At 38.7% G+C, this 26,732-nt stretch overlaps 1 protein-coding gene across 2 annotated transcripts; it reads left to right on the top strand.

Annotated features, from left to right (window-relative positions):
- The first annotated feature begins 387 nt into the window (after positions 1–387).
- Positions 388–15,277, top strand: LOC144704346 (DNA-directed RNA polymerase II protein). 2 transcript variants are annotated; one of them, XM_078576749.1, is made up of 12 exons: positions 388–548; positions 628–715; positions 1,867–1,966; positions 2,062–2,135; positions 2,249–2,317; positions 11,571–11,648; positions 12,466–12,587; positions 12,712–12,784; positions 12,928–12,989; positions 13,282–13,659; positions 14,445–14,538; positions 14,646–15,277. In XM_078576749.1, the coding sequence occupies exons 1-12, from the start codon at positions 457–459 to the stop codon at positions 14,853–14,855; spliced, it is 1,440 nt and encodes a 479-aa protein (XP_078432875.1). In that variant the 5' UTR covers positions 388–456; the 3' UTR covers positions 14,856–15,277. The 2 variants fall into 2 exon arrangements, with proteins under 2 accessions (XP_078432875.1, XP_078432874.1); XM_078576748.1 differs by having other exon boundaries at positions 390–548; positions 14,643–15,277.
- The last annotated feature ends 11,455 nt before the right edge of the window (positions 15,278–26,732 follow it).

Raw genomic sequence — 26,732 nt, 5'->3', positions numbered from 1 at the left:
GACATATGTACAATTATTTCTGAGCGGCATCAGTTTGCACGCGCGTAAAAATGCAGGGACTTTGACACAAATATCATAGCGATGCCACGTGGCACATCTCAACCATCAGATGTGAGTCCGGCGGTTTTTCGTCCAGATTCGTCCGTCCATCGTTCGAGACCTCCGGACGGACGGTTTTTTCGTCCCACGGGACAAAAACCATCCTGTCCTGGGACGAAAAAATCATCCTGTCCAAGTCCCTGCACTATAGTTGCCGGTGGGGTTAAGTGGCCTTAATTACCAATTGCTTAAACCCTTAATTGTATATAATAAAACATTTAAAGTACATCACAAGAATTCTTATTGGGCCGAGGGGGTGGGGTTAATGGGCTGGAAGGGTGGGGTGCGGTCGTTTCCTTAGAGAGGGGGGCGATCGAGAGCTTCTTCTCTCGCCATAGCCGTTGCAGAAGATCGCTCATGGCGGCGAGGGCCGGCCTCAGCAGCAGCTGCTGCGCTCTCTGCGATCGATCCAACAGCCCTTCCATGTGTGCAAGCTGCGTCAATCACAGGTCCCCCAAGATTTCTCGCTCTTTGATCTCTGTTTTGTGAATTTTGGTGGGAATTTTGTCGTGAATTGTTGTCCGCCAGGTTGAATGAGTACCGGGCCGCGCTGAAGGTTTCGAAAAGCGCGCGGGATTCTCTATTCGCCAGGCTCAGCACCGCGCTCGTCGCAAAGGTTTTTCTGTTTGTTTTGTTCTGTGAAGTGAAATCTGGTGAATGAATTTTTCAGTTTTTCCTGGGCAATGTTTGGGTTCCACAATTTGGTTTTTTGTGTTTTTATTTTTTGCAAAAATTCATGGAAAAGGAATCTCCTTCTCGTCTTGCCAATTGAGGTTATGTTACGCAGAGAGCAAAAATAATTATATTATATTGGTAATATATGATGGAATTAAGTGTCGTAGAACTTTGCTGTGAGATTTCGATATTATGATTTCATGAAATAACTTTACCTTTGAACACTATCCTTTTTTAAGTCGCAAGTGTTCTTTGATGATTCCTGAATTTTCATATTGACTGAGTCGATCTGAATCAAGTGTTTGTCCGGAATGTGAAGCGTATTCGTTTTTAGATTGAAGGACACCTTTGACCCGAGAACATTTGAAGAATTATGCAAATAATCTACCGGAGTCTGCGTTGATCCATCCTATAAACTTGTCGACAACATGCAGTTGCATTGCGTCAATAATACTGAAGTGTGTAGTTACATACTGAAGTGTGATGTGTTCGATGAACTAAACTTAAAACGCGGAATCATGTCCCATGTGTTTTGATTTATTTCTCTTTCCTTACGATCCCTGGAAGCAGCTTTAATTATGCATATTTCTAGTCTGAGTTCGCAAATCTCCTTTGGCCGTTTGGTTTAAGGTTTGGTTACAATCCTCTTGTTTCTTCTCTTATAAGGTAGCTATGCCAAAAGACATTCCCTAATGCAGAAATCTAAATATTTAAGATACTCCTGAGAAGGTATGTTGTTTTTTATAGATTGAAACATGCATTTTGTGCAAGCACTCCGTAAACAAGATGTCATCTTTGATGAAGTGTTCATACACTCGTTCAAGAAATCTGCACGCTCTACTCATTTCTGTTATCCCAAATTTCCTGCGACCAGAGTGGAAATAGTCAATCTACATTGTGGTGGCCTGTGATTGGCTTCAGTTTGGCCATTGGGCAGGCAAACCCCTCAAATTAATTCTGTGAATAATCCATTAACAGTCACTGTTGTTAATCAATGCTTTGCTCATTAGACTCCATTTAAAGTTCCTTATGCACACTGTGCGTCTGTCTTAGAATTTATAGTACTATTCCACATTTTTCTGTTTTTTGTAGACGAGGGCATCAGAGCAGATAAATTGGAGAGTGAGCCAGAAAGCAAAACTTGCAAGTTTGAAGGAAAGACTAAATCATTTAGAGAAGAAGCTCGCACAAGGTTCAGTCAAAATTTTATTTGTCTTGTTCAGAACTTCATTTTTCGGTGTCACATATAAATTTATTGACTTTCAATTGGACTCCTCCTTCCTTAAGGAAAACACTCGTTGACCAAAGCTACAAAAGAGTTGAGATCAAGAGAGAAGTCGTTAGAATCAGCCTTTAGTCTGGTAATTACCGTCCTGTTTTTTCCTTTTATCAGACTGAATATCTTTTATTCCGACCTCGGAATTAAATTTACTGTTCCCTTAATCGCCAATTATTTATTCCTTAAATTTTCCAGCTAGAAAGAAGCCGTTCGGATCTATTGGACAAGTCCTCAAACCTTATCTGCACGCAGAGCTTGTGGCACGTGAGTTCATTTTCTTAAATAAACTTCATTTTTATGCTTCCTGTATGCCTCAACCATTGTAAAACCTGAAATATCTTTCATTGTCGAGAAATGGTTATTATTTAAGTAATTTACTGAATTATAATTATAACTTAACGAGCTCTTGGTTCTTCGGATTACTTCATATTGGTGGAAAGTACAATTTTATTGTCTTAACAATGTGCTACACCTTCTTTTTCTTACTACACCATACTCAGTGAAGCACCCATTCTACTATGGTGATGAGATCTCTCATGTCCTGAAATGACATGGTAAAATGTGTAAATAATTTGATTCCTGGAATCCTTATTTATGTTTTCTCTTCTAAAGGGCCTCGGCGTTAGATGTATGCAATAGCCATCATACTTTTATTACTCAGAAGTTCGAAATACATGAAGATAGGAAGAAGAGAAGATAGTAGAAATGGGCCTAAGTCCATATCATTTAGACACTTACAAGCTGTATCATAAAGATCTTATGCACTGAACTTGGAACACTGCGATGCTGAGCTAGGATGAGCTTTGCTTGAAAGATCTGCAAGTCGAGACTCAGAAGAGGCTGCAGACAGGAGAATGAACTGAACTTGAATTTTCTCAGGGATAGAGTGGATATCAAACTTGATTCACTTCATTGACTTGCAAAACACCAGATTAATGGTGATGTGGATTGTAGTCTGATTGTCACAAGGAAGAGACATGCATTGTTGGGGGTGAAAACTCTCGGACCCATGCAATTTCAAGAAGAAACTTACAGACACCATTGCTTGTGACATGTCCTTGAATATCTGGTTTTATGCAGTTTCCTGTCGTAATTATCCACAAGAGTTGGGGGTGGATCGCATCAGAGTACCTGAAATTATCCAGTGCAGTTGATGGAGTATGAAGAAGGTCACTGCCGGATGTTGCTTCAGACTCCTGAATACGCTTGATGATAGCAACATCCCAGGATGTTGCCATCAATCTATGGTACTATGTTCGGTCAGCAAATAATTATCCTAATTTGAAGTGTAAAATTGATCTGGGTTCCATGTGAAAGCCAATGGTATTGGGCACTAATAGAATAGCATCCTATTCCAGATTGATAAGATCCTTGACCCCTATAAATAGATGTAGCCCCTCATCCTATGGGGTCGGAAGAAGATGTAAAGGAGTGTGTATGCCCATTTGTCGTGATTCCTTTAAGCACCACCCGAGAGCCCTCAACCCCAAGGGGTGGTGCGATGCTTAAAATGCCTCGTTCCATATTTGCTTTGATAAGAAAAAACTAGAGGGCACACCCCCTCAACTTCCTCAACTATGTCCCTCTCTCTAGTCCTATAAATCCGGGAGAAGGGTGAGGGAAAGAGGCACTTATGAGGAGAAAGATCTAGTGGAGAGTTAAGAGTGATCTCTATCAAAAAAAAGTACGCTGTATCCTTTAATCCTTTCTTCTTATCCGTCTCTCTCTCTCTCTCACTCCCCCCATCTCTCGCTGGGTACCTTAACTTTGTGTAGTTTTTAACACTTATCCTGGTTTTGATCCTTGTGCCTCCATTGTGATCACCAAGTCCTTGCATGACCAGCAACCCAACAACCTAAAAATGGAACCAATCAACATGGTCACAAGAGTGGTCATAATGGCCATGTCCTTGATGAGCTGAAACATTGATAGAGTACTGCCTGCAGCCTCGGTTGTGGCCTCAATAGAAGGAGCAGTAGACTGTAAAAATAACTCCTTGGAAGAGGCAACAAAAAACGTCAGCGTAGGGAGCCAGATAATCTAATGCCACAGCAGACACCCTCAAATTCAGGTGGGAACCCTGAATAAGCTTCAGAGCACTTGGTTGATTCTGATACTTTTGCATTGGTTTGACATCAGCAGAGAGATACAGCATTGCAAACAGCTCTGGCTCAGCCTGAGTATAGTTGCCGAGATTGGTGTGGCGCACATCCAAATACAGCAGTAAACTGCCATCACCCTTCTTGATTCCATCAAGCACCACCTCACATTAGTGGCATACGTCGGCTTCAAATGTTCCCAGACCTGCTTACATCTACGGAGATGAGAAACCAATATCTGTACCTGTGACTCAATAGAATTCCATACAGAACCCAACTACAGCGAGTCTTCTCTATTTCATGCAGGAGAGGACATGGGATCAACTGGAGAGTCATCCTTGATGAACTGCAGCGTTTCACGGCCTGTGAAGTAAACAGTAACAGTGCAGCTCCATCATAAGTAATTGTTTGAGTAGGTTAGATGGTAATGATTACAGTCACCAGAGGAGTAATCACTGGTGAATTTCAAGTTAAGGACAGCAAGAGGAAATGATGGTGTGTGATGAAGAGATAACCATAGGGATGATCACCATTGACTCAAACTGAATTATACTGAGGGAAGTCACCTATTCTGGGAAAATAATGGTGGGTAGTCCAACATGACCCACAGGATGCACATGGGCCTGTGTCGGCGTGGAGATGACAATGCACAATGGAGACTGAAAGTCCATGTTGGCTGCCTGTTACATTTTCATTACTCAGTGGTTTCAACTGTCTAAAGGAAGAGCAAGGAAGAAGAGAAGAAAGTGGGAATGGGCCTAAGCCCTGAGCATCACACCATTATCATAACGGAAAAAAGTGGCTTGATTACAAAGAATATAACAAATGGGAAAAATTACTAGTGTCTGTTGAATCGGGCATCACTTCTATACAATTGTAATGGTGATGTGATGAAAGCAGAATTTGGACAGTTGTACCTGAAAATGGAAATCTGATAAGAACCATCAAAATAGTTACTCTATTTCTGTGATAGGAAGTATTGTCCTTTTCTCACAGGCTTCGTCGATGCCTGGAGAAGAGGTACCCATCCCGGATTCAAAAGGGAACAATGTATCGGGAAGATAGAAAGAGAAGAAAACAAGGGAACTTCAGGGAAAGCGGGAAGAACGTCGCTTTCGGGTGAGAGTTGCGTCCTCTGGTGCAGGTAAGAACATCTGCAGGGGCAGTAGGAGCGAGAGGTGAGCAAGGGGGGCCAGCGACAGGGTACGCTAGGGAAATGAGAGAGAGAGAAAAGAGACTCATGGTGATTCAAGCTGCCTCTCTTCTTTCTCCACAACCCTTAAGTTAGGGTTGCTGTTGGGCTTGTGGGCTGCTGATGCTGTTTGGGCTTCTGCCGCTCGTAAATGCGGCCCGGTATCATATCAAAGTCAGTGCAAGGAGGGGATTTGATAATTGTCAAGTGAGTTAATTGAGAAATTTGCTTAGAACATAAGACGAAGAGTCAGGGGGTTATCCAATTGTGCATTCTTGATGTGAGAGGCTTCTTCTGGGGGTTGTCTGTGCCTTGCAGATTATACCTCGTGTATCTCATTTTAATCTTTGGCACTGCTTTCTTTACCTTTCTTATCCCGCCAACATCGTTCTCCCTCTCTACTCATCTTATTTGTCTCTAATTTGCCTTGGGAATCCCACCACTGTTTGGTTTTGTCGACTTGGCTTCTTGCTCAGTGAAGGAGTAGGAAGGCGAGAGAAATTGAGGGAAGAAGAAAACTAAATCTTTATTTAACCAAAAACAATACCAAACACATTGAGTTATCCCTCCTTTTTATAAGGGGGTTAACTAGCCGTTATTAACGGCTAGTGTTATAACGGCAATAAAAATAGCCATTATAACTTACCCGAATTCGATAAGGATTCGGGTAATGGGTCTACCCGGACCCGATAATGGATCTACCTAAAAGAGATAGATAGAGAGAGACAATTATTGTTTTAGGCTTATATTTCCGCCTATACATTTAACACTCCCCCTCAAGTGTAGGAATGGATATTTGCCATTCCAAGCTTGGATATTAAATGCTGAAGACTCTTGGTAGGTAGACCCTTGGTGAAGATGTCTGCGCATTGTTCTTCAGACTTGACATGCTCTGTCTTAATTATCCCTCGTTTTAAATGATCTTGAATATAGAAACGGTTGATGTTGACATGCTTCATCTTGTCGTGATCGACTGGATCATGTGCTATGCTGATGGCAGATTTGTTGTCGCAGCGGATGATAGTTGGGCTTATATAGTTAATCTTTAGATCTTCTAGCACATGTTTAATCCACATGACTTCGTCAATTCCTTTGGACATAGCGCGAAATTCCGCTTCTGTACTTGATTTGGATACTACACTTTGCTTCTTGCTTCTCCAAGTCACCAGGTTTCCTCCAAGTATTGTACAATACCCAGTAGTTGACCTGTAATCAAGACGAGACCCCGCATGGTCAGAATCAGTGTATAAAGTGAGATCAAGTTTACCTGTTTTCCGGTATGCGATGCCCAGTCCTGGAGTTCCCTTTAGGTACCTGAGAATTCTATTAACAGCTTGAAAATGAGAGTTTCTGGGTGAGTGCATAAATTGACTTAAAACATTGACTGCATAACAGATATCTGGTCTGGTATGTGACAGATATAAGAGTTTTCCAACAATACTTTGATATGAGTTAACATCTACTCTAGGTTCATCCTCATTGATAGTTAGTTTATGATTAACCTCAATCGGTGTTTCATTTGTATGACAATTGACATGCTTTGTTTCTTCTAGGAGTTCTAGAATGTATTTTTGCTGTGCCATTAAAATTCCTTCACTTGAGCGTGCAAATTCTATTCCTAGGAAACACTTTAAGGGGCCCTAATTGTTTAACTTGAAAATTCTCCTCCAAGTGCCGTTCGAGATTTTTCATTTCTTCTTGATTATTTCCTGTGATTATGATATCGTCCACATATACTATCAAGATTGTTATCTTTCTCTGAGACATTTCTCTAAAAAACATGGTGTGTTCACCATTGCATTGCTTATATCCAAGATTTTTCATGGTTTGGGTAAATCTTCCAAACCATGCTCTAGGCGATTGCTTTAATCCATATAGGGCTTTTTTTAGTCTGCACACCTTTCCTTGACTTGTTTTCCCTTCATAGCCTGGTGGAACATCCATGTAGATTTCCTCTTTTAAGTCACCATGAAGGAAAGCATTTTTTATATCGTACTGATTTAGCGGCCAATCCAGATTGACTGCTAGTGATATTAAGATTCTGATGGTGTTAAGTTTTGCTACAGGAGCAAATGTCTCCTGATAGTCAATTCCATATGTTTGAGTATACCCTCTTGCTACAAGTCTAGCCTTATATCTTTCAAGACTTCCGTCTGATCGACATTTGAGTGTAAAAACCCATTTACACCCTACCGTTTTTTATCTCTGGGTCGTTCCACAAGTTCCCAGGTATTGTTCTGTATTAGTGCCTTCATTTCTTCGTTCATTGCTTCTTTCCATCTGACATTCTTCATAGCTTCCTGCGGAGATTTTGTAATAGGTATAGTGAGAAAAACCTTGTAACTTGGTGATACCTTTTGATAGTTTAGGTAATTAATCATTGAATAAGGAATTGGTTTCACACAATTCCAAGTTCCCTTCCTCAGTGCAATTGGCCAATCATTTTCTCCACTATTAGTGTCCCTTTCTGCCTCTTCAGGGGTTATTCCTGTTTTATTTGTCACTTCTCCCCCTTGAGTAGACATTTCTCCCCCTTCACCCAAATCCGGGACGCCTTTGTTTCTTTCCTTTCTTTGCCTCTGATAATATTTTGGGTACGGGGATATTAGGTGGGGTTTTGACAAGTCATGTGTTCTCCTGGAAATGTCTAGATCATCGCAATGGTTCTCTTCCTCATTCTCATTTTCTAAAGCAGGTGAATCAACTACAGGAATAGATAAAGTAGCCTGATCGTGTTCGATTCTATTATTTTCCGTGGTGAGACTATCATTCTCACTTATAAGTAGATGATGTATGTCTTTATGACTCTCAGTGCCAATGGGCTTGTAGTAAAGCAGTTTTTCATCGAATACTACATCCTTGGTGACCATATATTTCCGAGTAATACAATGATACATCTTGTATCCTTTCTGGGTAACAGAATATCCAACGAAGACGCACTTAAGTCCTTTTGTAGACCATTTGTTTTGTTTATATGTACGGTTGTATACATATCCAACACATCCAAAGATCTTTACGGGTAAACCAGTTTTCAATTTCACTGTTGGATAGTGTGTTTCCATTAACTCTAGAGGGCTTTTGAATGCTAGGGTTTTTGAGGGCAGTCTATTTATGAGGTGAGTGGCTGTCATGACTGCAAACCCCCATAGGTTCGCAGGAACATTTCCATGAATAAAGAGAGTTCTCCCCTTATCCATGATATCCCCCAATTTCCTTTCAGGAAGACCGTTTTGCTGTGGTGTATAAGCACATGAAGTTTCATGTCTTATCCCTTCGGTTCTGAAAAATTCCATAAGCTCATTATTAAGAAAATCCTTGGCATTGTCGGTCCTAACTCCTTGGACTGGGTCACCAAACTGTCTTCGGATAAGGTTACACAGTCCTTTTAGGTTCTGAGTAACTTCAGTCTTATTTTTGAGTAAGAATACCCAACTATATCGACTGTAGTCATCAGTACATACAAGGAAATAACGATGTCCCAGTATATCTATTTGGGGGGATGGTCCCCATACATCACAGTGGATGTTTTGAAATGGTTTGGTCATTCTGGTGTCACTTGGTGGATAGGGAACTCTCTTGAATTTCCCTAATTGACAAGATTCACAAATAATATGTTCCACCGAAATATCCTTAAACAAGTATGGGTACGTGTTTTAGAAGATGGAAAGAGGGGTGACCCATCCTTTGATGAATCTCCATGATAGAGTCTTGGGGTGCTATTGCTGCCACCTTAGGGTTGTCGCTCATCAGGGTGCTAGGTAGTGTCCAAGGTAGATAGTAGAGGCCGTGTTGGACCTTAGCTAGTCCAATCTTCTGCCCTTGATCCTTATGACATAAATAGGCATCCAAATTATCAAACAGTATATTATATTCCCTTATCTTTGCAAGCTGTTGTACTGAGACTAGGCTTACAAACAATTTTGGGACATGCAACACATTGGTTATCTCACCAATGGGTTGGATGTTCACACTACCAATGCCATCTACTTGAAGTAGTGTACCATCAGCAGTTTGAACATGTTTTCCAGGGGCAATTTTTTCATATGTCGTGAAGATTTCTCTTCTTGATGACATATGGTCTGTTGCTCCTGAATCTAGGATCCAGGCTTTTTCTGGATTCCTAGTAAACAATGTAATATGAGTAAGTATTTGCCCTTTACCAGTATTAGCCATGGATGTGGATCCAACGACCGCACCTCCTGAGATGATTGACTTCATGGCCTGAAATTCTTGGATCATCTTGTGGAGGTCCTGGGCTGAAGGGAGGTTATCTGAATTTGCTTCTCCTTGCTGTGTTAAGTGGGCTCTGGCGATGTGTGGAGGCTTTCCATGAAGCTTCCAACATTTATCTTTAATGTGGCCCCTTTTCTTGCAGTAGGTGCAGATTAAATCTTCTCGGTTGACTTTTTCAGTCCAGTATGGCCAGAAGAATGCTGGCCTTTAGTAACATATGCTGTGTTCTCGACGACACCACGGTTTGCATTCAGGCGACTCTCTTCTTGCATGGCTTTGGATACTGCCTGGTCAAACGTGGGCTCTTCCTTCCTGTTGTATAGTTGACTTCTTATGAGCTCGAATTCAGGTCTGAGTCCTTGTAAAAGTTGACACACCCGATCGGTAGCCTGGTGAGCTCTGGCAATTGGATCGATAGAAGGTGGTCGGCAGTGATCCAACTCATTATGGATATCCCTTAACTTGTTTGAGTAAGTTAGGACATCCATATCTCCTTGCTTGAGGGTGTATGCTTTTACAATGAGATCCAGGATCTTCGTCTTGTCTCCCTTCTTGGAATGATTTCGATGAATCGCTTCCCATAATGTCTTAGCTGTTCCATAAGAAGAGAGACCGGTTAATTGTTCGGATGCTATAGAATCTAGAATCCATGCGAAGACAAGCTCTTCTTCAGTCACCCATCTTGGATAACTTGGATGATCTTCATCTGGGCGAACTTCAAAGAGATGATGAGTGAGTTTCCTAGGCTTTAGAACTGCCTGGATATTCCTCTCCCATAGCAGCAGATTATTGCCATTGAATATATTGCATTTGGCAATTACTGGAAATTGAGTGATCCATCTTTCAGCAAGTGGAATCTGATGTTCTGATGACACCATCTGAGAGGAAATTTTTCCAGCTTCGCCGGCCATATAGACAGACACAAGAGGACTTCTTGTAGAGAAAAACTTTGGCTCTAATAATGGAAGAAGATTGCCTTAATAGAACCTTTTGGAGCTTTAGAACAGAAGAGACAGTCCTCCCGTGGGATGACATGTAGCAGAGAAAATAAACTCCAGAGATCGCAGGACTTTTAGCTCCAGCCAACTAGAGGAAGATCCTCCCGTGGGATGAACTTCTTCTTTAACCCCGATTTTGGAGCTTCAGTTTCCCAAAAACACAGGCGATCAGCAAGCCTGCTCTGATACCATGTCGACTTGGCTTCTTGCTCAGTGAAGGAGTAGGAAGGCGAGAGAAATTGAGGGAAGAAGAAAACTAAATCTTTATTTAACCAAAAAAAATACCAAACACATTGAGTTATCCCTCCTTTTTATAGGGGGGTTAACTAGCCGTTATTAACGGCTAGTGTTATAACGGCTATAAAAATAGCCATTATAACTTACCCGAATTCGATAAGGATTCGGGTAATGGGTCTACCCGGACCCGATAATGGATCTACCTAAAAGAGATAGATAGAGAGAGACAATTATTGTTTTAGGGTTATATTTCCGCCTATACATTTAACAGGTTTCATGGAGAAGGAAAACACAGTATTTGGTTGCTGTTTTACTTTTTGTAATATTTGATGTCATTTTAAGGAAACACAACCCTATACGTAAAGAGAGGATGAGAGACAAAAGGACATCATTATTCTGAAGTCGTTTCAAGAGTAGCGGTTGCGGAGCATCCACAGGCCTGCGCAGCGGGATCAGGCCTGCTGACCAGAAGGGGGGATCTCCGCCAGGACATCTCCATTATCCTACCTTTCTTTCTCTTTCTAGTTAACCAATCTCTCATCTCCCTCATTGTTCTTGATGCGGATCTCTCAATCTGGATTTTCTTGAACGATCATTTGTTTCTTCATATGGAATTGCCGTTCTCTTCACAGATCAAATCACCGTTCAAGATCTGACTGTATCAATTTCCTTATTCTCTCTCAGTATTTATAACTCTTATGTTTTAAAAGTTTTCTGAAGAACCTTAAGACATTAACACACTATACACTTTGATGCAGATGACTGTGACTTCCGAGCTTCTTCATAAACAATCAGTTATTATTAAACAAGTTTGCAAGTTATTCCCCCTACGTCATGTATGGTCTTCAATCCATTAATTCTTCTCTCTTCTTTGAGCATTCTCCTTTTGGTTTGTTTATGTCATAGATTTGTGTTTGCCTTTCTCCAACATGCGGTTAATGTTTGACTGGTGGGTAGATCTTTTCTGTAGATATGTGTGTGTTTGCTGAAAATCATCGTTAAGAAATCTATGTAGTATCAACTCACTGTTAAATAAAAATTTTAGTTTTATATTGTTCGTTTCAGTTGTCTTACTTTCACTTCCAAATTCATGCCTCCTTCTGTTGAATAGTTGACTCAGACAAACCATGCGCCTCTTTTGTGTCTGGCCCAATGGATAAGCTCCTTTCCATGTGCTGGTGGCCCAGTTGGGAGGATACAACACTTGGATGAAGGGTTCACTGATAATGGCAAGTTCATCTGCGAACAGAATGATGATGACTAAATTCTCAATGTCATCTTCATCCTAGCCACAGAGGGATGATAATGGAGATGATGAGCCATATCGTCCTTATCATCATCATTGTCAACACAATATAGAAAAATAATGATGAGGATGATGAGTTGTTGTCCTCCTTTCGTCCTCAGTTGGGCATGTGATACGATTCCCAACCCTACTTATTGGCAGACCTGTCTTTCCCTTCTTGTTACTTTTAAATAGGGCTGCCCTTCCTTTAGGAGGGCAGCCAGAAAGTATTATGTAATTTGAAGTATAATTGCTGACATTTTCTTATGATATGTCACTTGATTGGGTATTTAGCACGATGGACTTGCTCTTATGGTACGATGGCGTAACTTATTTACCGACATTTGAGTTTGAAAATTCATTTCCAGGTGAACTCGGACGCTGATAGGAGGAACGTGGCTTGTTCATCAGACTTGATATGCAATGCCCACCTACCCAGAGCACTGGATCCTCATTCTGTACCAAGTGAAGAGCTCGGTGCATCTCTTGGGTCTCTGGCTCTCCTCCTTCATATTAGTCTATATTAATACACAAATCACTGGAATACCATACTATTCATTTACTTTTTATGATTCGTTACTTTGAATTTTTCAGATGCTAACAGCTATTGACAGGTATATGGTCCAACTTTTGAACCTGGTGATCCCAATTTTGGCTGCGCCTGCTCTCCATAATTCTGGCTTTGCGGTGAGTTTGGTGCAGATTTTTATGATCATCTCACATAAATAGGCTTATAATGAATAATTTTAATGTTAAACACTTTTATGTAAATCTTCTTGCCTTCTGGGCCTGTGTATCCAGCAGCATTGATCTTAGATGTGTTTCTTCAGGGATCCTGCTCACGCATATGGCAGAGACAGACTTACTGGGATGCCCGCCCCTCTTCACAAAGGTATGTGTGTTTTAGCCCTGCAAATAGGTTGGCAGATATATATCATCATCGTCATCATCTCCATCTCCAAATTTTGCCATTCCCTTTTGTACGAGACGAATGATGAAAAGATCATACGACGATGATGAGGCACTGCTGAGATAATGAGATGATGGTGAATTCACCATTGAGATGATTGGTTTGTCATTGTAATTATCATGGAGGGAGCTGATCCCTAAACTACAATTGCTAGAATTTTCTTGTGCTGTGATTGTAAATAGAAAATTCAATTGAATCCCTGTTTGTGATACAGCAATGAGTACCCACTCTTCATCCCTCGCCAAAATTTCTGCTCATCCTCGGGAGAAGACACATCCTGGAGTGATAAAAACGCAAGTAATTTTGGGGTCACGTCAGTTGAGTCAGTAAAACGACCTTCCCTCGTTGGGAGTGTCAGCTTCGACTATTCTTCTGCTTCTCCTCACAGCAAAGAGACCCACAAGGACCTGCAGAAAGGGATTGCCCTCTTAAAGAAAAGTGTTGCAAATATCACTGCTTATTGCTATAATTGGCTTGGTCTGGAAGTACCTTCCGAAGCCTCCACCTTTGAAGCATTTGGAAAGTTGCTGGCCACTCTTTCTTCCTCCAAGGAGGTCCGATCAGCCTTTTCTGTGAGGATGGCTTGCTCCAGGTATTTTCAATTTTATTTTGGAATGATTCTGAATATCATAAAAACTGTTTCCGTTAGGGCCATAAATAAACTTCCGTTCATGAGTTAAAGACTGTAATATGATCCTGGAACTCTCTAAGGCTATTTATGTCATTTACCCACTGGGGGTGGTATTTTGGTAATGCCCGTTATCCAGCCAATGTTTCCCTCTACATATTGGTAGCCTTCATTTTAGGAGGACAGAGAAGAAGAAGTTAATTGAAGTTTGAGTTCTCTGATAAGAATTCCAGAGTCCTTAACAGAGTTACCGAGAAGCTGGTTATGTTGGAAATTTTTTTCGTTTTTAACCAAAAGATAGTGAAGAAATGAAAGTCTATGGGACATTACACAAGGCTGAGAATCCGAGATCGTACAATTTCCTTCGCATCATAAGTTCTGTTTATGCTACCGATCAAATGATTAAAATAAGAGAACAGGGGTTCCACCCAAACTGTAAGTGGTCTCATTGGCCATCCATGGCATAATGGGTTACTGGACAAGGGTGAGTTGACTAGACTCTGGAACTTGATTCCATGATTAGAAGCAGATGATTAAATTCCATAATTTTCAGTGATTAAATTCATGGATATGTTAATCTGTATTATATCAGTTGGTTATGCAGTTCTTAGTAGTAAGCATTGAATGTTATACAAAGAGGTGGGTGTTTGTCATATATTTTTATCCTGATTTTCGAATGAAATTATTTCAATCTATGGTAGAGGTAAGTATTCTTTAAGTTCTTATTTAATTTTTTCTCTCCGTTATAGAACTGGGAAGCAAGTGCCCATGATTAACAAATCAGCGTGGCACACAAATTCATTAGCTTTAATGGGCAGCCTTGCGGACAGCATGCTAGCACCAGTGAGATTTCTCCTCCCTCCCCCGCTCTCTGATATATATGTACATCCAAATCTTTTTCTATAACGTTCATAATTACATTTTCTAAGGAGCATTTTAAATTATAGGAGAAGAGGGATGACGGGTGGCGTGGTGTTCCGAAGGGCGTGTCGACGAGCTTCTTCTTGATGGGAGAGGGGGGAGAAGGGGGAAAAGGGGACAGCCTGGTAGAAGGTTGGGACATGGTGGAGCATCCCACCTTCCCTCCTCCCCCTTCTCAGACTGATGACGTTGAGCATTGGACGCGTGCCATGTTCATCGATGCCACCACCAAGAAGTAGCGTTCTCTGATATCCATCCATACATCCATCTATCTATCCATCCATCCATACATCCATCTTTCCATTCATCCATCTATCCATCTATCCATCCATCCATACATCCATCTTTCCATCCATCCATCCATACATCCATCTTTCCATCCATCCATCTATCCTTCCATCCATACACCCATCTTTCCTTCCATCCATCTATCCATCCATCTATACATCCATCTTTCCATCCATCCATCCATAGTTCCATCTTTCCATCCATCCATCTATCCATCCATCCATACATTCATCTTTCCATCCATCAATCTATCTATCCATCCAAACATCCCGCATTGTATGCTTGCATATAAAATTCGGAAACGAAATGTATATATGGTTGTAAATAATTCCCATTTTGCCTTAAAGATGTCATATATGGCTTTTTTCCCCTCTCTCTCACTCTTATATTTTTTCTCTCTCTTCTTTTGCCCTTGTATCTCTCTTCTTTCCTCTCCTTCCTTGCATTCTTCTTCCTTCTCCGATACCTGTTCTCTTTTTTTTTTCCCCCCTCCTGTTCCATGTAGTGCTTCTCTCTTTTCTCTATTTGACTATCCATCTTGCCACCTGTTCTCTTTTTTTCCTTTCTCCAATTCTCTCTCTCTCTCTCTGTATATATATATATTTCCTCTTCCTTGTATAATACCATATTATAACAAAAGTGATGACTTTCCTATAAAATCTCAGGTCTCATCTTTGCACAAAATTATTATAAAATGATATCATTTTCAGTTGCATTCCCCTTGCCTCCCCTTGTCAGAGTTAAATTGTAATGCCTCAGCAACAAAAAGTTCAACTGAATATCATTTTTGTTTTAGAGGATCCTCACAAGGACTACATAAATGGGAATAGCTCTCAAACAATAATAGTACAAATAGCAGTGTCTAAAATACTATTTCGTACAAGTTTCCAAATTTTTTCCTTGCAGAAGGTGATCAAAATAAGTATCTACAAAATTACCTCTTCCTTTGTAGAAATTTATAAGAATCCAACTAAATAGATGATCAACATAACTACAAAATTACCTCTTCCTTGTAGAAGGATATAATAATCCAACTAATAAGATCACCAAAATAACTAACTGCAAAATTTCCTCTTCCTTGTAGGATATACGATTCCAACTAATTAGATGATCGACATAACTAACTAGAATATTACCAAAACATATTTGTATTTGCAAACTCCATGTTTTAAAACTTTCACTTAATCATCAAAGTTGGTCACAAGATAATTACAACTAATATGCTGATTTTAATACTAATTTTTTGTATTTAAAAGGTTTTTTTCATTGATAATAAATGAATATTATTAAATTTTAAAATAGTTTATTACATATTAGGATCAATTTCTAGTTTGCATTGATTTTATGGTATTTAAAATAATTTTCCGAAATAAATCTCATAAGGAAAATAAATTTATAACTGAGAAACATATTTTTCGATTTGTGTAAATATTAGTAGGGTTAATTATATTTTTAGAATGATGTGATTGATTTTTTTCCAATTTTTGGTATTTTTTTAGAATTTTCTGATTTAAATACACGAGGGAAATTATTTTATTGTAGTTAATATATTAAGGATTTTTTGAACTCTTGTGGTTTTTCTAAATTTTGCTGGACGTTAGCAGTCTTCCACATGGATCAATGAGGAGACAGAAAATAGGATGTTAGAAAATTATTCAAGTTCAAATTTTAATATCTAATGCTCAAGAAAGAGCGTTGGGCTGAACTTTAAATGATATATTTGTCCCTGTCCCCTCTATCCATTCATACCATCTGATATCTAAGTACTCCCCACCCATCATTGAAAAAAGGTACCCTTGGATTTGTTCCTAATTATGATTAGTGGATTGATTTTCTTATTCAAAATTCCATTTGTCTATGGTCTTGCCTTCCAAGAGAAAGTGATAAAATATTAATCAAGACTCATTAAGCGAAAGCACCACTTGGCCCATTGGATACATAACGACAAGTGTAGTGTAATCTTATTCTTTTACTGACTAATGTGTTTGTCCTTTTTGGTATGCCGTCATCGTCAAATACAGCAAAGGATTTCCCCAATCCACATGATACCACCAAAGCTGCCGCTCACCAACACGTATTCACCTTCATCTCTGTCCCTAATGATGACGAAATCCACTCCACTCGCCCTGATTCCCATCATGAAATTTACCGATGTGTCGATCAAGGTAATTAAATTTAGTTCATACCTCTTGTTATAAAATTCCATAAAAAAATCAAATTTGTTTTATAAATTTTGAATAAATTAGGTTAAATATGAAAAATAATTTCTCAACATGTTATATTTAATTTTAACTGGTTGGATTTTATAAAATTATTTTTAGTTTTTTAAAATATATAAAAATCATAAAAAAATAGAAATTGAGGTTAAATTATTCATATTCAGTACTTGCTCCATGTGGATTCATCCCTTGTTTTGTGCTCATAAGGAAACTTATAAATATTGTTGTATAAATCATAAGTACCAAAAAATGTATTTGACCCCAATTTCTGATCTACATATCAGAGAGAAATATTTGGACTGATTTAAGCAAAAGAATAGGGGCATGTTTGTATAAGAGTTTGGATATTTGAAATTGAGATATATGGTAGACAACATTTGAAAAAAATTCTAAATGGTAGAATAGGCATTAAAGGAAACACATATCACTAGGTTCAATTTATCAAAGTGATGTGTTCTAATATATGTATGTATACTATAAACCACTGATTGGACTTGCCAGAAAGGGGGGAAGAAGGCGGAGGAGATGCTAATATTTTCTGTGCTAATATTTTTTTTGGTGTTGACAAACTTGTCCTTGGTTGGGGTCGGGTCGATTGAGAGTCAGGTAAGGTTGGTCTATCCAACCATTCTCAACCAAATTGATTTGACCCTACCCTTATGCTGGTGAGGTTGGTCAGGTTACCTCACCTTCTTGGCATAGTGGGCCCAATAATCATTTGGGTTGGGTGGTTTGGCAGGCAGCTTTGGGTTACCTACCTAGTTCTTTAATATTTAATATAATATATTACAAATATATATATATATATATATATATATATATATATATATATATTAAAAGTGATGACTTTAAATATGTAATATAATGAGGAATGATCAATGGAACAAAAGTTACCGAGACAAAGAGAGATAAATTTGTTGGGTTCTGTGACCGTGATTCCCGATGTGAAGATGATTCATGCACTAAAAGATATATAATAGAACGTTAATATACATATACAACTAAAATAAAAGCTCAATGATCAAGTTACCTTGTGTGGAATGGGAACAGTTATCCCTTTGGTATCTTGAATGAGTTTGCATGAGCCATCATTATATAAAAATGAGTTTTGTCTTCAACTTCGTAACTTTCACCATCATTCGGAATGATATTCTCATTGATCTAGTTGGAACAATAGGGAAGGGTTCCCAATGAGAGGAGGATAAGGAGACAAAAAACTCTGAAATAATAGGAAATTCTAGCATGGAAACATTAAATGTAAGACTTTCTCCATTCCATACACAATGGGAAATTTGCTAAAAATTACATGTACCTATGTAAGTTTATACTATGGCATGTAATTAACCTTATGTGTATGACCCTCTAAGTCCATGTACAAGTCTAGTGAATGAGTCCATAAACCGATTACATTTTTAATGGTTAAAAAAATTTCTCTCAAACATATAAGTTAAATAATCAAGGATTTATTTAACCAAATTAATAGGTTGAATTGGTAAACATTAGGTGCCGAGCTACACCACATGCTCCAAATGGTAGAAGGTTGTCATAACCTCTTTTATGGAACCTTTTATATCATAATTTATCATGCATGTATAATCTCTAATAAACGAGCATATCACTGCTAGAAAGACCTAGGGCATGGTCAATTGTCAAATCCTAATTGTTTAACCAAGTTAGGATGGATTCATTAAAAAATACAAATAGAACTCAATCTCTTATCTCTAATATTTATAATACCTTGGCCAAATACTTCATACAATTTGATCCCTCGAGCTGTCTTCTCTCATACTAAGGACAAAATAATCCCATTTTTTACTCACAATCATCTTCACATACTTTTTGCTGCATCAAAATTGGGTCCATTTAGAGCCTCGTGACAAGGAATTGAAAGGTCATAGTCAAAATACAACTATACATACAATATTTATCATAGGTGTTTTGGTTCTAAGGACTAATCACACCACAATGACTTGAATAGATTTGGGCTAATGATGGAATTTTTTGTGTTCAGAAAGCCGATCTCACATTATATATCTCATTCAATATTCATTGATACAATTATATTCATATAATGCATGTTGGATGCTTATAATGAAGTCCATGAATATATAATATGACTAAATGAATTTGATGAGATTATAATAAAGAGATTGCTAGTCTTTAAACATGTGATGTTCTCTATTATGATGAGTTCTAGATGGAATCAAAATGACATCTGCTAAACGATCATCCAAATCAACTAGCACTGATTATATCTTTGATTTCTTAGATCTTTGAGTCAAACGTGTCAACCTGCTAATGTGTACAGACTCTAGATGTATCCATGTGATCCTTGGCATATTGAATCTCATCCTTTACCTTGATTAATCATGTTCATGCTTCATCATCATTGTTATGTTGTTCTGATCGCACCGGGAATGGAGAAGTGCTTTGAGGAGAAGGGAGAACAATAGGGCCTTGACAAATTATAAGTAGGGTGAATTTACATTCATGCCCTTTTCCTATTTATACAACGTGGGTATTTTTCATAAAATTTCCAAACTTTAAGTATATCTTTCAACATCTAAAAGACCATTTATACCCTCTAGGCCCATCTATCAATCCAAAAATGAGTCGAATGACCCAATAACCCTTATTGGCCATCCAAATTAATTAACTATATCATGACATATATTAATTTAACGAAAAATAAAATAACCTAATCAATAGGTCGAGTCTCTAACTCATGGGTTCCAAGCTACACCTCGTGCTCAGGAAGCTGCAAAGGAGTGTATATCAACTCACTCATAAAACCTATCTCTCATCACTTATAGTGTACATATAGTCTGTCATCAGTTTGATGCTCCAAGCATAACTTAGGTGCGATCAATTGTCACTCTTTTTGAAATTTCACTGCCTTGGCTAAGGACTTCATGCTATCATTTTACCTAAGCTATCTCCTCTTCTACTAAGGGAGGAGTATCCCATCTTTACCACTCAATCATCTTCGTAAACTTTATCCTGAAATCAAACTCAAACTATTTACAACTCCATGAGTAGGAGCTAGTATGTCATAGTCAAAGTTGAATCAACCATCCACAAGACGTCTTTAGTGTCTCAAGTCCAAGGTCCACTTACACTATTGTGATATGAATCAATCTTACTGAAAGCTTGGTATAATACCATTTAGGAATTCATACCAATCAATTCAGTGATTTCTTTTTGCTAAAGAGGACTCACAAGCTACAACACTCGCCATACTCATCATATTAGTGGGACTGGATAGTGTTATTTTATTCAGATACTTCAATGTCCTTCTAGTGTATCCTTCAAACAATTATATTTGGAACACATAATTAAAGACCAGTGATTTCCGTAATATGATATCAACATAATTCACTAAGTATGATCATGTATTCATAGACTTCATCATAAGCATCACACGTGCACTATGATGAATACATCATATTATTGAACATTGAATAAGATGTGTAATGTAGGATTGGCTTGTCAATCACCTATATGATGACAAATTGTGGCTCAAACCTGTAGCCATTGGTGTATTAGATGTTGAAGACAAATCCTAGGCAATCTTTAGCGAAAAAAGTTTACTTAATTGATCCATATGAATCCATGAATAGTATTACACCAAACTATTAATCAAGTTGTTTCATAAAACAATTGTGTAAGTCATCCTTAGACCTTAGATACCAAATACATCTTATGGAGGGATAGTTGTACTTTGACTATGACGTAGTAGTTCTTATTTATGAATTTTAAAACATCTCAGCTGGGGTGCAACAGAAGTTCACAAAGATGATTGAGTAGTCAAGATGTGATCATCAGCCTTGAGTATAACATGAACTCACTCAAGGAAGATGATGCAATGAAGTCCATGACAAAGGCACTGAAATAAAAAAGAAGATCTTAATGATGATTCACCAATATATCAGTAGTTAATGGGATGACAAATTACGGACTGACAATTGACCATACTCTGTATGTCATCGTAGGAGCGTCAAGTGGGACAGGGACTGTACACAAACAATAATAGATGATGGTTAAGGTTCCATGAGAGAGTTAATATAGTATTTTATATACTCTATATCACGAGTTAATTTTGTCTTTTTCATCTTCTAGTAGCTGTGATCAGAAACTTTCCAGTGGAAAGATGCACACCAGATGCCTAAGTTCCACTTACTATTCAAATGATATGACTAAAGTTATCTCTTAACATATGCCCTTTGGACATTGGTTTTCATATCTTCTAGTTGCCTTAAGTTCCACTATAGATTTAAAGTCCATGAGTATAGTCATCTCTTAAAATATGCCCTTTGAAACTAAAGACTTTAATCTCTTCCTACTATTTTTCTGCAGAAGAGAGTATACATCTGGATCGTCCCGGACGGGAATGATGGGCGGGACGGGATGATGGCGAAACCCTCAACGTATCCGCAACTTTTTTCTTAGGTCTGGGTAAATTTTCATCTTTTTAGGTTAAGTATTTTCCTTTATTTCTTCCTCATGGGTCCTATATAAGGAACCCCTTGTAATAGAATAGACAGATTTTCCTTTGAGTGAAACACATTTTTGGAAGAGGTTCGAGTGACCTAGTCGTTGGTGGCTCCGCCGCCGCTGGCACCGCCCGCCTGCCCGCGCCACCTTGCCGCGCCCCGTGCCGCCACGCCGTGCCCCGCGCCGCCAAGCCGCGCCACATGGAGCCTCGCCGCCCCCCCCCGTGCCGCCTCGCGCGCCGCGCCGCCACCGCCGCTCGACCCGCCGCCGCCACGCTCGGCGCCACGCCGCTGCGGCTCGCCGCCGCCGTCGCCGCCGCTCGACGATGACGCGGCCGCCGCTCAACGCTGCCGCTCGCCAACCCCGTTCGCCGAAGCCGCCACCAGCGCCTCGCCGATTATCCGTGGATCAACGCCCACACGAAGATAGAGACACCCTTCAGCCCTGGCAAATTGAGGACCTTGCGTAGGACCATACCGGGACGCCTCCACTGACAAGCTGACGTGCAGTCCCAGATCATTGTCCTCCGAGGAGGACGATGGACCACGCTCCCATCGCAGGATGTCGACGACGTCAGTCCTGCATCACGGGACGAATTCCGTCCAGTCTGCCGTCCATAATTTTCCCCGGGACGAAGGACGGGACGGTTTTTTGTCCGGGGAGTGAAAAACTGTCCCGTCCAATATCTCCCGGACGATTTTTCATCCCGTTCATTGGAAAAATCATCCGACGTTATCGTCCCGGATGAAAAATGTATCCTGAAAATAGGTTACTTACAAGTTACAACCTCATTTTGAAAGAGCCAGCCCCATTTCGCAGTTCGAACGACAGTGGTGTCCCATCGCCGACAAGGTATGTTGTCTATCTCGCAATCTCACTTTTGTTCTGACTATCTCATTCTCGACCGATCTACCTCAATACCTACCTATCTCACTGGCTATCTATCTATCTCAATGTCCACCTCTCTATCTCAATGTCTACCTATCTATCTACCTATCTCTCTGTTGATCCAACTTTCTCACTTTTTAGCTATCTAGCTCACTGTTGATCAATCCAATTAGGGTATCATTTTTGGGGCTGGTGGAGGGAAAATATAAGGTTAGAATGACTTTCTAAATGACCTTCTATCAATAAATCTATCTATCTATGTATCTATGTATCCATCTATCTTATGTATATATCTATCTATCTATCTATCTTATCTATCTATCTATGTTATCTGCCTACCTATCTATCTATCTATCTATCTATGTATCTATCTATCCATCTATCTTATCTATATATCTATCTATCTATCTATCTATCTATCTATCTATCTATCCATCCATCCATCCATCTATATATCTATCTATCTATCTATCTATCTATCTATCTATCTATCCATCCATCTTTTTCTTTTTTTTAAAGCAAATTTCATCACATATAAAAATTTGTACATCAGTTTGTTGGAGCTGACCAGATGTCAAGCACCTGAGAGAGATGGGATAGAAAATCAAAAAATATTTGGCAGCATCTCCCCTGTTTCTTTTCCCTTCAGCTAAAACCAAAGTAGAGTAATCTAATCATTTTCCTTGTCAGATTTTCCTTCCTCATTTTGTTGATGTTTGGGTTCATTTGTTGGCTGTCACGTTCTTTTCCTGTTGTCTTCTCTCGTATGTCGTGGTTGTTCCCTATGGTTCGTATTTAAAGTGTATTCGATCACATGGATGCTTGGACTCAACCAAATCTTCTTGGGGCGTTGCGGTGCTGTAATTCTTACCTATTTCTGAAATTATCAAGCTATGTCTCAAGGCTAACCTTGAACTTTAATAAAATTTTGGTTAGTTCATAAACAAGAATATAGATAAGAAAATTTAAAATCTTTAAGATGCAAGATAGGTATCCCATTTTTTAATTTTGGTTTTCTTAAAGAAATTATAGTATCATTGAATTATGTTATCATTTCTAAAAGAAATGCTAACATAATTATTTTACATCAATATATGATTTATGTGCTGAAATCTGAGATAAAAATAGTTTCTCCATGCCTTCAGGATCAATACAAACCACCTCCACTGGTCTCCTAGGGTACAATGATATGTTGATGCACTACCCTTAAAGATGTGTCGCTCTTTCTTCTTTGATTTGGCTCAACACTATCCGGTGGTGATGGGGATTAGCATCACATTCCTCGGGAGATCGAGAATCTTCATACGATGGTTTCAACACTTTTCTGAAAATAATCCACAAACCGTTGTACATTTCCCTCATCGTCATCTTTTGATACTTGTACTGATTCCTGCTGTTTTTTATTGGTGCAAACTTTCAAGCTTTTTGTAGAAAAGTTTATCCATTTGTTGTTGTCTGCTTGTTGTCTTGATCTTTCTTGATCATAGCTGAATATAATTCCAAATCAAGTTCGGCTTTGAGTTTGATTTGTTGTTGTTTCCTTGTTGTTCTGTCCTTTCTTGACCGCAATTAAATATCTTTCAATATTGACTTTGACTGTGAAGTATTGTTTCCAAGTCATTTGGTTTGCCTTTGTTGATTGCTTGAACGCTTATGGTGAGACCTCGTTGTTGGCTCCTCTCTCCCCCCCGACTTTGGTATTGGTTCTCCTGGTCACTTCCGGATAGGTGGGTTGCATCATTGAGTACTTAGCTAGTAACTTCTTGAGAAGATGCATCAAAAAATCCTCGGTCCTAATAAACCAAAGGTGGAAGTAGCTTCCATGTCCAAAAAGGTTAGAAAATCTTTTTTCCTCTCTGATTTCAAGCACATTATTTTCTTTTCATTGCATTCCGATGTTACTAAAAAGTTTTGCCATCCATAATAATTTTGAGTCTAATTATCTAAACATTAGTGTTAAGATAAAGCAGCGCATAGAAATCTATGAATGTACTTGGTCCATAAAAGTGCGTACCTTGGAATTTTGATGCCAAGTTTCATGTCTTAAATTTGATTGAACTTCTTCACAAAGGTTTCTCGATCTTTTTAGTTTGCCGAAGATATGGTAATCCCATCTGCTCTGTCCTGATAGCCCCCTTGCATGAAAGTGGTAATTCCTGCATAGATGAAAAAAATATTTTCCTACCTAGCCTAATGCCATGGTTAGCCAGCGCATCTGCAACTGAATTCCCTTCCCTATATATGTGTTTGATTGTCGGTATCCCTTCAAGCAGTTTTAAAATTTTATTCCATCTTTTTTGTTCTTTCCAAATGGCACAATGCTGCTTTTGTACCATTTCAACCAGTGACTGTGAGTCTGTTTCAACAATTATATTCCTTATTCTTAGACTTCTACATAGTCTTAGTCCATCCAAAAGCGCTCTGATTTCTGCTACCATGCTCGTTTGCACTTTGTAGTCTTTTGAAAATGCAGCTACCACAAAACCTCTTTCATCTCTGATTACTCCTCCTGCACTTTCTCCAGGATTGCCTTTAGAAGCTCCATCAATGTTAAGCTTGAGAATACCCGTTGGAGGTTTCTGCCATGTGACTCTTTTAACAGAATGTATATAAATCTTTGGTCCCTCGGTGAGCCCCCAGTTTTTCAGACTTTTTAATTCTTGAATACACGTGATTATCTTTGGTTGGACTTGTCTATCCATGTACTTGATTGTATTTAGAAGCCTATATCTGAAAGCCTCATTCAAAACCTGACCTTTCCATTTTCCATTATTTCGTTCCTTCCAAATTTCCCACAATATTGTAAAGAAAGAGTTTCTTTTCAATATTTGGGCTTTTGATTCCCTGATGGATTTTTACAAAAGAATTGAAACCAACCACCAAATGTCTTTGTACTTTTTCTGGCAACTCCATTGATTTAAAACCAGTCCCATGTATTATTGGCACTTTGGCTATTGAAGAAAAGATGTAATCTGTCTTCTATTTGAGGCCAATTATTGCAACATACACATTTTGAGGCTAAACTGATTCCTACATTCTGGAAGTTTTTGTCAAGAGGAAGTTTATTATGGAGAAGCTTCCACATGAAGATACTGATTTTTGTGGGTAAGACTTTATTCCAAATAGTTGAGAATAACAATGATTTTGCATTACTATCCCTGCAAAATGCCCAAGCTGATTTTGTGGAAAACTTTCCTGAATTTTCTATAGTCCAGATTGGTTTATCATCACGGTCTGAGAGACTGACTTTTTTCTGCTTAATTGCGTGAATATAAGATTCGGGAAATCTAGCTCTTTTCAATAGTTCTTCCCAATTTTGTCCCAAAAATTCAGCAACAGAGGAATTGCATATTTCACGAGAGATATTTCCTATGTCACAAAGTCTTCCCAATCCTGTCCAATTGGTTTTCCAAGCATCGATGTTTCCTTTTCCAACCTCCCATTGAATGATAGGCATCATTTGTAACCATACACTATGCAATGATTTAATACAATGCGGTAAAGTTGAGTCCTCTGCCCAGTCCTCTATGTGACCATATTTGGCAATTATTAATTGACTCCATAAAGAGGAGTTATTTCAAAGATTCCATACCCTTTTCAATTTTAGTGCTTGGAGTATATCTTCTACCTTTTGAATGCCTAGTCCCCTTTCTGCATATGGCCTATCTATCCATCTATCTTATGTATATATCTATCTATCTATCTATCTATCTATCTATCTATGTGTCTATCTATCTTACCTATCTATCTGTCTATGTATCTATCTTATCTATCTATCTATGTTATCTACCTAACTATCTATCTATCTATCTATCTATCTATCTATCTATCTATCTATCCATCTATCTTATGTATATATCTATCTATCTATCTATCTATGTGTCTATCTATCTTACCTATCTATCTGTCTATGTATCTATCTTATCTATCTATCTATGTTATCTACCTACCTATCTATCTATCTATCTATCTATCTATCTATCTATCTATCCATCCATCCATCCATCTATATATCTATCTATCTATCTATCTATCTATCTATCTATCTATCTATCTATCTATCTATCTATCTATCTATCTATCTATCTATCTATCTATCTATCTATCTATCTATCTATCTATCTATCTATCTATCTATCTATCTATCTATCTATCTATCTATCTATCTACCATTTAATCTATCTATGTGATCTACCTATCCGTCTATCTTACCTATCTACGTATCTA

This window comes from Wolffia australiana, chromosome 6, assembly GCF_029677425.1.
Source record: "Wolffia australiana isolate 7733 chromosome 6, ASM2967742v1".
In the NCBI taxonomy this organism is placed as follows: Eukaryota; Viridiplantae; Streptophyta; class Magnoliopsida; order Alismatales; family Araceae; genus Wolffia; species Wolffia australiana.
The sequence above is the reverse complement of the archived record's forward strand: the minus strand, read 5'-3'. Positions and strand labels throughout refer to the sequence as shown.